The 11,715-nt window shown below is 37.0% G+C and overlaps 1 protein-coding gene and 1 pseudogene across 1 annotated transcript in view; one reads left to right on the top strand and one right to left on the bottom strand.

Moving 5' to 3' along the window:
- Positions 1 to 11,715, top strand: part of SCAF11 (SR-related CTD-associated factor 11) — a 52,116-nt gene that overhangs the window by 1,884 nt on the left and 38,517 nt on the right. Inside the window, exon 2 of the mRNA XM_006888176.1 lies at positions 3,026 to 3,180. Within this exon, the coding sequence (XP_006888238.1) occupies positions 3,026 to 3,180 (155 nt within the window). The remainder of the gene's footprint in view (positions 1 to 3,025; positions 3,181 to 11,715) is intronic.
- LOC102854543 lies at positions 4,528 to 4,836 on the bottom strand (annotated as a pseudogene).

The raw sequence follows: 11,715 nt of genomic DNA on the forward strand, positions 1-11,715 counted from the left end.
GAGCTGGGGCCTGTCAGTCCATTTTCCAGCTTTCAGGCGTATAGCAAGAAGTTAAGATCATGGTTTGAAGCAGGTGCACCTTGGTCTTTAAACTGACATCATTACTCTTCAGTACTCTGGAGCGTTCCCTGGCTGAAAATTTTCCAAATGCAATTCGTCTTTTGATTTGTTTACTGCTAGTACCATACTTGTTGATTTTTTTTATCCAAGCAAAATAATATTGTTAACAACTTCAGTCTCTTCTCCATATGACATGATGTTGTCTATTAGTCTGATGGTGAGGACCCTTTTTTTCTTGATGTTGAGGTATAATTCATATTGAAGACTGAAGGCTCTAGTCCTTGATGTTCTGCAGCAAACATTTCAGGTCTTCCTCACTGTCAGCAAGCAGGGTTGTGTCATTTGTGTAATGCAGGCTATTGATGAATCTCCCTCCAGTCCCAATGCCACTGTTTTCACAAAGTCCAGCTTCTCAGTTGATTTATTCAGCATACAGATGGAATTGAGTATGGAGAAAAGATACAGCCTTGACACATACCTTTTCTTGATTTTAAACAATGCAGCATTCCCTTACTCTGTTGCATGACAGCCTCTTGATCGAGGTTTAAGTCTTGCACGAACACAGTTAAGTGTTCTAGAATTCCCATTCTTCTCTGTGATAGCCATAATTTGTTATGATCTACGCAAAATACTTTGTATAGTTGTCTTACTTTGTATAGTTGTCACTGACATTTTCTTCTGTTACTTAATATCTAAAATTAATATCTTGATCTTTGCAGTAAATAATGACACTATAGGACAAAGTTGAACTTCTCTATAGAGTTTCCTAAGCTGTAACCTTTATAGGAGCATATTGCTGGGTCTTTTTACCAAGCCATTGGTAGGTTTGAACTCAACCTTTTAATTTATAGCAGCATGTTTGGCCATTGTGCCATCAAAAGACTTTGGAAGAACTTTGAATACTTTAATTTTTATCATCCTAATAATAATGGCTTGTTTATAGGTTACAATTTCCTATTGCTTTGGTAATTTTTTTTCTAAATCTTAACACCACTGATTACTTTTTTTTTTTTTTAAATTCAGATGTTCTTTGTTTGAATTTCATTGTTGGCAGTACCTTCTAACACTTCCTCCATTCTTTCTGGAATTGTTTCCCGACTCCTACACTGCCCCCTCCCCCAGCATGTAGAATGAGGTTTATTGAAGGTCTATTGGTAAACTGTTAATTTTGTCTTTTTAAAAATTTTCTCTAAATTTCCAAAGTCAATTTGATGTTTATATAATTCTGGATATATGGCTTTTCTTAGTCCTTAAAAGATAATTAAAACCTTTTTCTGGTATTTTTGCTGTCAGGAAATTTCTTCTCAGTCCATTTTCCTTCTTTCTGCTTTTAAGATTTTGATTTTTAGTTTGCCACATTATTACCAGTCGTGGGTTACTTTTATTTCTTTAGTGTAACATACGTTGTTTCTTTTATCTGTTGGTTCATATTTTTATGATTTCCTAGCTATTGCATTTTTAAGTATTATCTCCTTTATTTTTCTGAACTTTAGCATATTGGACTTTATTCAGACTTCATTTCTCATCTTCTTTTTCTTTTCTACCCTGTGAGTTTGTTTCTCAAAAATCTTTCAGTTAACAAATACTCTTTTCTTTCTATGTTGTTATCGTGTTGAAACCCACTCATAGGTGATTCTCCAGTGCATTTTCAGAAGCTATAAATCATAGAGAATGTGGTGGATTTGAACCCCATGCCTTTGGGTTGGCAATGCAATTTCTTATCATTAGACCACTAGATGTTTGTGAGAGGAAGATGGGCAATCTCCTCCCCTCCTGTGCGATTTACCGCCTCCTGTTGGAGGGTCAGCTATGGGTTGTTTCCAAATCAACGTTACACAACAAGGCCACCATAGCTTCATTCTTTGTAGTATCTGAAAATCCAGATATTTGAAATCATTAAATATCTAAATATCTGGCTTCAACTGATTCTTACTCAGCCTGGCTTATTTTCTTGAGTTTTGAGTTTACAACTTTACTTTTTATTGATTTGTGATATCCTGAGGACCTAAATTGGTGATATGTTTCCTCCAGATGATTTGTATTTGCATTTTCTTGGTCTTATTCAGGCACCACCTTTGTTTCATTGGAGAATCTTGACCTAATGCTGAAATCTCTTCTGATTAGTTCCCCTTCGTGTGGTGGTCTTAAGGCTTTTAATCTCTGTACCTGTTGTACTACTATTGACATTTGCACTGAGACAACTCCTCTCCCCCCCACCCTTTTTTTTTTAATTTACTTGCTGTATTTTGTTCCCATTTATGTTTTGGTTCAATACTGGAGTTTCTTTGTTTCCTTATTAGCCAGCAGAACATAGTTTGATATTTATTATATTGTTGGTAGGAATTAAAATTGGTACACACCTTTAGGAAAATAAACACTGCCAATTATAAGTGTACACACATTGACCTAGCATTTTCATTTTTAGGTTCCCTTTTTAATATTACAGAGTTTCTCACTCAAGTATGGTGTTTAATAGCCCAAGGTTGAAATAAGTCAAATATCCATTGATGGGTTTGGGCTTGGGGTCTTTTTTAAGTGCAGAACTAGTGTGTATCATTTTGGTATTGGTATGTAAAAGGAAATATTAGAAGAATAGGTGTAAGGATGTGTTTGTAAATTTTTAAATATCTAAAAATGCATAAAGAAACTAGTAATTGTAACTTGTTGAGTAGGGTGGAATTAGATAAGTGACGATAGATAACGAGAGGGAGACATTACTTTTTTTAAATTTTTGAACTTTGCAGATTATTATTTATTTTGAAATTAAAATTTGTCTCACTTCCTTCTACGTGCACTAAAAAGAAAAAGTTAGATGTTGTGAAGATTGTGCTCAAAGAGGAATAGGTTTATGTGATAATTTATCCAAGATTTAATTGCTTTATGGTAAAGGGCTCATGCTGCTAGAAATATGGTGTAAAATTTTGGTTGGGAGAACTTGAAAACATATGGCTGTTTTAACTTGCAGGCGAAGGAAACAGAGATAATACTACCACTCTTCTGTTATACAATGAAGCTGACAGATGTCCAATATGTCTTAATTGCCTATTAGAGAAGGAAGTTGGCTTTCCAGAAAATTGTAATCATGTCTTCTGCATGACCTGTATTCTTAAATGGGCAGAGGTAAGTCTGAGAATAAGTATTAAATACAGTTGTTACTGTGTAAATTATAAGTTTGATACTTTGTAGTAATTTTTCTTTAATCTTTGGACTTACTGATACATTGCTATATTTTGATTCTCTGGAATAATTTTATTACATTTAGTCTAAAACATTGAAATTGCCTTTCATAAATCATTTAAAAGTAATCATTTTACAGAGGCCACATTTCACTGTGCATCCTTTACACAGCTATAAATGTTATAAAAAAAGATTCTTTCCTTAGAGCTAGAGCAAGATGCTAGCCAAGTTCTCATAGCCCTGTTGTAGGAGTTACAGTATATTTGCATTATTTTAATTACAAGTGATATTTCACTTTGTTTATCCAGATTTTTATTAAAGAACTTACTATTTTTTTTTTTTTAATTTTTTTCCCCCCCTTTCCTCAGAGTTAACTATCCTCACAAAACTCAGAACAAGAACATACTATTTTTAATGAGTGTCATTCTTTCTTCCACTGTCTTTGAGGATACTTAGTCTTTTCTTGATAATGCCAGGACTATATTGATTAAAATATATATTTAGCAAGAATTTCTTAAGTATGTGATTGAATAGAAATGCCATGTTGTTGTTGTTGTTATGCTCCATCGAGTTGTATGTGACTCATAGCGACCATAATTATCCATAAATACAATATAATAAATTAGAAGTGTATAACTTGATGATTCTGTCTCTAGTCATATAGCTTTTGAATTAATGAGCTTGCCTTCAGTTACAACTCAGCATACGAAAAAAGCAGTTTCTAAAATTACTGTATAATCAACAAAGTGCTACAATTTAATCCCTATTTAGTTGCCTTCATGCTAATAGGGAGCTCTGGTGACCTAGTGGTAAAGAATTGCACTGTCGGCCCAAAGTAGTTCACATCTGCCACCTCCACGGGAGAAAGATTGGCATTCCCTTGTGATTTACTGCCTTTGAAAACCCGCTGGAAGGTCAGCTATGACTTCATCCCAACATATCTCAGTGGTACACAGCAAACAAAACAAACATGCTACTCAGTTTTACTTGGCTTGTTTCTCCTCATACTTGATTTAATTGTTGTATAGTCTTTATGTAGGATACTTAAGATATGTGATTTCTTTTTAAATTACATGTAATACTGCATTGTAAACAGTTTTTTCAAGTTGCCAAATAGTATCCTTGATTAAGCTTTTTAATACTACATAATATTTCACCATATTGATATGTTGTAAAATTTATTTTTTTGGCCAAAGTCCAATTAAGAAGGTAATTATGGCAAAATTTTTTTTGTTGTTGTTGGTTACACTTTAATACATCAGATGGGCTTTGGGGGACAGTGGGGCACATTCAGTCCTTCTTGGCAGCTGCCTTCCTCATGGCGGTCAGGACATTGCTGAGTTCGTCTCGCTTCCTCTTGTGTGTCCCCACCCTTTTCTTGATGAACTTGAGTGCCTGCTTGTTCTTGGAGACCTTGAGCAGCTCCTTGGCGCGTCACTCATAGGGTGCGAAGCCACACACCTCCCAGATCATGTCCCGCACAAACTTGGTGTGCTTGGTGAGGCGCCCGCGGCGGCGGCTTTGCCTCGGCTGGCTCACGTTCTTGGTGATTTTGTGGCCCTTGTTGAGGCCCACGGCCATAGGGTAGCGCACTGCCATGGCTGCTGCACGTCGATGGCTGCCGCGGCGGAAGGATGGCAAATTATTTTTAAGAAAACATAATCTTCATATCCCTACATGTTACAGGCTTTATTCTTAAACCACATAATCTTGTTCACTCTCACAATAAATTTCATTTACTCTCTGCATTGAGTTTGTCATGGTCTTAGTTACTGAGAAATGGTCCAAAAAAACCAGCAAAATAACATTGGTATAAGATATTGTTAAATGTGGATTCTGTTTTAGAAACACTTTATGAAAAAGACCTTTTAAAGTTAATATTAAGGCTAAATTTTCTTACCCTTAAAATAGATATGGATTGGGAGGTTTTATTTTTTTTTATTACTTTCTTTTTTGTTTGTTTTTTCTCTGTCTAACCAAAGATTTATTTTTTTCTCCTGTTTATATTTTTTATAAAGCATCATATACAAAATGTGCTTTAAACCTTGTATTTGCACTTTGTTGTTGTTGTTGATTGCCTTCAAGTCGAGAAAGACTCATAACAACCCTATGAACAAAAGGCCTAAAGCCCCTCTGCAACCATCAACATTTATCAAAGTTCATAGAGTTTCCAGAGACATGTTTAGGAAATGGATGTCACCCCTGTTTCTTTACCTACTTAGTAGAACATTGCCAATATTTAGAAACCTGTGATTTTCTCTACCAGAGATAATGTGAACTTAGTGTGTGTTTGTGTGTGTGTGTTTATCTCCTGTTTATACTTTGTGTCATTTGTTCTTATAAATACGGTCCTTAATTATTTATTCTGTATTTACAGATTTTATAGAAACAGAATAATACATATTTTAGTGAATCTACTTCTTTTGTTCAATGTTTCTTTTAAAATCCTATCTGTAGTAATATATATGAGTGATTTGTTTTGGTCATATTAAGAGCATGTGATTCTGTATGGCATTTTAAGTAACTCTGGTGGCCTAATGGATTAAGGTACTATGCTATTTAACCTATGTAGGCAGCTCAAATCCATGAACTGTTTTACAGCAGAAAGATGGGTAATCTCCTCCTGTGTGATTAACTGCCTTTAAAAATCCACTGAACAGTCAGCTATGAGTCAGTTCCAGCTCAACACCACACAACAACAACATGACATTTGAGAGATTTTTTGGTTTTGTTGTTTTGTTACTGTATTATAGATTTCTGCTTCCCAGTACCAGACTCATCTTTTCAACCATTGTTAACTATTTTTAAGTTCAGATTACTTAATAAAGAGTTGTAATCAATTTCTTTATTGCATGTAATATTTTTCTTCCTTTGTGTTATACACTTAATGAAACCAGTTGCTTCATAAAAGAATGTACTTGGCTGCTGAACTGCCATCTTAAATTGTGTGACCCTCTGTGAAGTGGATTGATTCAGTGACTGGGGTAATCGGGATGGGTGTGTCAGAGGCAGTGCAATTGGCACAGGATAGAGCAGGGTTTGGGGATATTGTACATAGGGTCACTATGAGTCGCAAGCGACTCATGGCACATAACAACAATACCAGCAATTGACTTTGTAATCAGAGAATCATCCTTAAGTATTTCAGCTCATGGCTTGAATTTGTTTTTTAGTTCTTTCAGTTTAAGAAATGCCAAGCAAGTTCAGCCCTTTTGATTTTCTGACTCCAGCTCTTTGCACATTTCATTATAATACCTTGCTTTATCTTCCTGAGTTGCCCTTTGAAACCTTCTCTTTTAAGTTCCTTATCTTGATTTCTTCCCTTTGCTTTGGCTTCTTAGCGCTCTAGTGCAGTACTCAAGAGTCTCTTGTGGCATCCATTTTGGCCTTTTTTTTTTTCTTCCTCTGTGACCTGTTGCATTCTTCCTGGATGATATTGTTGGTGTCTTCCTACAGCTCATCTGGTCTTTGTTCATTAGTGGGCAAGGCCTCAAACCTGTTCCTGAGTTGATTTTTAAATTCAGAGGAGATAGACTGAAGATCACATTTCACCTCCTGTAGATATAACTTGACCTTCTTTAGAAAAGCTTTCATTTACTTGCATATGAGTAGTTCCATAGTCAGCACCTGGCCTAGTTCTCAACTGCTGATATTGAACTTCTCCAGTGATTCCTTCCACAAATGAAATCTGATTCCTGTGCATACAATCAGCTGAAATCCTGTGTATAGCCTGCATTTATATTTCTTATAAAAGATATTTGCAATAAGTAAATCATTGATAGTGCAAAATTCTTTCTATCCCCCACGTCATTTCTGTCACCAAGTCCATATTTTCCAAACACTGTTCCTTCTACCTCTAGAAAAGGTCGTGGCACTAGAGACATTGCCACCAATGTCAGAAGGATCTTGACAGAAAGCAAAGGGTACCAGAGGAATGTCTTTTTGTTTCATTTTGTGTGGATCACAATAAATTGAACATTTGATTGTGTTTATGCAAAACCTATACTTAGCCCAGGAAGAAGTCCTCAGAACAGGGAAAATACTGCATGGTGTGTTTTTTGTCCATTTCTTTTCAATCTGTATGCAGACAGATCATTCAAGAGGCAGGGCTTTATGTGGAGGAATGTGGCATCAGAATTAGAGAATACTCATCAGCAACCTGAGTTATGCAGTAACTCAACCTTGCTTGCCAAAATTGAGGACCTGAAGTGCTTACCACAGAAGGTCCAAGATTGTGTTCTTCAATATGGGTTGAAGCTTAACATCAAGAAGATAAATATTCTCACCACAAAGCCAAATGGCACCACCATGATGGATGGAGAGGAGATTGAGGTTGTTAACAATTATAGCTTGTTAGGGCTCCACAAGCAACACTCTTAGCACCAGAACTCAGGAAATCAGAACAAATTACATTGGGGAAATCTGCTGTCAAGGGCCTCTCCAAAGTGCTAACGAGCATCATTGTCAGTCTGGAGACTAAGGTGCACCTGATATAAGTCATGCTTGCTATGCATCAGAGAGCTGGACAGAGGCTAAGGATAACAGAAGATTCAGTGCTTCTGAGTTGTGCTGGAGAAGAGCATTGAACATACCATGGACTGCCAAGAGAACAGACCGGTTTAATCTGAAGAGGGTGAAATCAGGCTGCTCTTTCGAGGCAAGGATTTTGAAGGTCCATCACACATATTTTGGGCATGGGGCCTAGAGGGGCCAATCCCTGGAGAAGGACAATATGCTTGCAAGTGTGGAGGGACAATGGAGGTGAAGACCCAGAATGAGATGTATTGAAAGGCTAACTGGGATAATTGGGAGGTGTAACAGAGGCAGTGAGACTGACTCAGGATAAAGCAGGATTCAGAGCTATTGTACATAGGGTCACTATGTGACTTAATGACCCATAACAGCAACAGTCTGCTTCTGAAAGGTCACACACCCTTGAAAACTTTACAAAGCAATATTACTCTGCATGTACACAGTCATCATGAGTTAGAAGCAACTCGATAACTACAGTAAAATCAGTGTAGAAGTGGAATATTGAACTATACATTATTAATAATTGTTGTTGTCCTTTGATTACCTATTTGATGACTTTCAAATGCAGAAGTTGGTAAAGCTCTTCAATTTCTTTTGCATTAGTAGTAAGTACATAAATTTGAATAATAAACTGATCTTCCTTGAAGGCATGTTAATATTTTATCACTGATTATTTAAACCAAACTCCTGATGTAAAGCAAACATTTCTATTTATGTTGTTACTAATTTAAACATTTGTGTTAACAGTAATTTAAACATCCATGGAGCATTAGTAATATTAATTGTTATCTTTAATTTATAAAAATAATGTCAAGTACCTCAGTTACTTCAAGTGTTACAAGCTATAAAATAGGTCATTTAAGGCTGTCTTTATCTTTGAAGTGGGTCATGGAAATTCTTGGTTCTGATTTCTCTCAATTTAATCTTGAGGCATATTCTTTTCACTTTTTAATCCTTCAATAGGACAGATATATTTTTGCATTGTGAATAATCATTTCCTAAAGCAAGTTGTGGTGGTGTAGTCTGTAGAGAGTTGCACTGCTAACTCAGCGGTGTTATTTCTGTGATGGTTTGAACCCATGAGCAACTCTGTGGGAGAATTTTGGGCAGTCTCCTTCTATGCAGTTTGCAGTCTTGGAAATCTTATGGAGGGTCAACTATGAGTCAGTTTCAACTCAACAATGGAAATGAAAGCACATATGTAATATATTTAAATTTTCATTCATCAACTCTTTACCACATAGACAAATTGACACACATTTCTGAGGTTAGTTTTAAAATGTCGTATTTTACAATACCTATTTAGTAAATTACTTAAATCCTACAAATATTTTTAAAAATGAATGTTTAATTCTAACTACCTGTTACAGTGAGTCATGGAGAATATGAAAGGCCGTCTTAGTAGCTAGATGTATAATGTACATATACATATCATTACCTGATGTTAATTTATCACTGTCAGCTATTTGTCCTTCAAGGATATATACCTGAAATTTAGTATATAACTTTGCTTGCTGAAAGAGGATATGAAATACTTGCTGCAGATCATCAAGGACTATGGATTGCATCCAGCCATTATGGATTGCATCTTAACCTCAAAAAAAACCAAAGGTCCTCACTATAGTACCAACAGTCAATATTATGATAGATGGAGAAGGGATTGAAGTTGTTAGTTACTTCATCTTGCTTGGATCAACAGTCAACACTCTTGGAACCAGCAGTCAGGATATCAGGAGAAGTATTGCACAGAGCAAGTCCACTGTCAAGGACCTCTCCAGAGTGCTAAGGAACAATGATTTAAGTTTGAAGACTAAGGTGAGCCTGAGTCACACTAATCTTCTCAGTCACCTACTATGCATCAGAGAGCTGGATGATAAATAAGGATGACAATAAGAATTGAGGCCTTTAAGTTGTAATTTTGGAGAAGAATGCTAACTATCCTGTGGACTGCTAAAGGAACAGACATACGTATTGGAAAAAGTCCAGCCAGGGTTATCCTTGCAAACAGGATGGTGAAGCTTTCTTTCACACATTGGACATGTAGCTAGATGAGGCTATCATGGAAAGAGGGAGGGTCACAGCAAAGGACAGGAAAACTTCTAACAAGATGGATTGACCAGTGACTTTGGCAGTGGATTCTAGGTTATCAAAGATGATGGGGATAACAGTGAGGTTGGCTGTTCATAGCTTCTCTAAGAGTTGTACTGAGCACCTAACAAAGCAAGGGACTAAAATGTGCAGAGAGCTGGAGTCAGAAAATCAAAAGGGCTGAATTTGCTCAGTGTTTCTTAAGCTAAAGGAGTTGAAAAACAAATTCAAGCCACAGATGGCAGTACTTAAGGTTACTTTGGGTAGAGTGTTAAATGATTCAAGAAGCATTAAAAGAAGATGGAAGGAGTATACAGAGTCACTGTATCAGAAGTAATTGGCTGACACAGAAGAATTTCATGAAATACGAGCAAGAGCCTGTGGTGATGAAGGAGGAAGTTCAAGTTACTCTGAAAGAATTGGAAAAGAACAAGGCTCCAGGAGTTGATGGCATACCAATTGACATATTTCAACAACCAGACGCTACTCTGGATGTGCTCACTAAGTTGTGCCAGGAAATCTGGAGGACAGCCAGCTGGCCAACTGACTGAAAAATAATATTTGTTCCTGTTCCAAAGAAAGGTGATCCAACAGAGTGCAGAAATTATCGAACAATATCATTAATATCACATGCAAGCAAGATTCTGCTGAAAATATTTCAAAAACGATTGGAGCAGTATGTTAACAGAGACCTGTCAGATGTGCAGGCTAGATTTAGAAGAGGTCGTAGTACTAGGGATATTACAGCTAATGTTAGATGGATCTTGGCAAAAAGCAGAGAGTACAAGAGGAATGTCTATCTGTGCTTCATTGACAATACAGAGGCCTTTGACTGTGTGGATCACAGCAAGCTATGGCTCACTCTGAGAAGAATGGGAATCCCAGAACATTTGATTGTGCTTATGCGAAACTTACTTGGACCGAGAGGCAGTCATCAGAACAGAGCAAGGAGAAACTACATGGTTCACAATCAAGGAGGTCTGCCACGGATGTATTCTCTAACAACAACAGTATAAGGATTATTAATTCACTAATAATAAGGTTCACTTAAGGCTTGACAGGGACTTTCTTAATAGAACTGGTTAAGAGTGTTATGCAGGGAGCTTTGGTGGCCTAGTGGCAGGAAGCTGCACTGCAATCACCAGATGCTCTGCTGGAGGAGGGACAGTCTCTTCTGTACCAGTCAGATCCAGTTTGAAGGTACACACAGAAAAAAAATAATAAATTTTTTTAAAAAAAGAGTATTAGGCAGTGTGTTGACTGCAACTACAGATGAGCATGTATTTGGAGGGCTAAGCAAGAGGTGTCCTTTAAACTGGCAGCAGTAAGAAAGAACAGGGACTGGATAATGGCCTAAAAATAATCATCAGCTTCTGATGATATCTTTTCCTAAATTATTAATACTCTTATTTGGAAATGCCATTTTATAAAATACATTCATCTTGTTGTTAGGAGGGATAGATGTTACAGATAGTCCCATGAACAGAGAAACCTACTTATAAGCATGTTGTTGCTGTTGTTATGTGCCGCCGAGTCACTTGCACCTCATAGCGACCCTATGCACAACAGTCCTAAACTTTGCTCTGTCTTGTGCCAATCGCATTGTCTCTGACACTCCTATCCCGATAACCCCAGTCACCGAATCAATCCACCTCATAGAGGGCCTTCCGCTCCTGCAGTGTCCCTCCACCCTCCCCAGCATGATGTCCTTCTCCAAGGACCAGTCTCTTCTTACAACATGTCCAAAGTATGTTAGACGGAGCTTCAGAATCCTTGCCTCCAAAGAGCCACCCGGTTTAACCCTTTCCAGGATGAATCTGTTTGTTTTCCTAGCAGTCCATGGTATTCTCAATACTC

The sequence above is a fragment of the Elephantulus edwardii genome, unplaced genomic scaffold, assembly GCF_000299155.1.
Source record: "Elephantulus edwardii isolate Elephantulus edwardi_28Jun2011 unplaced genomic scaffold, EleEdw1.0 scaffold00065, whole genome shotgun sequence".
Lineage (NCBI taxonomy): Eukaryota > Metazoa > Chordata > Mammalia > Macroscelidea > Macroscelididae > Elephantulus > Elephantulus edwardii.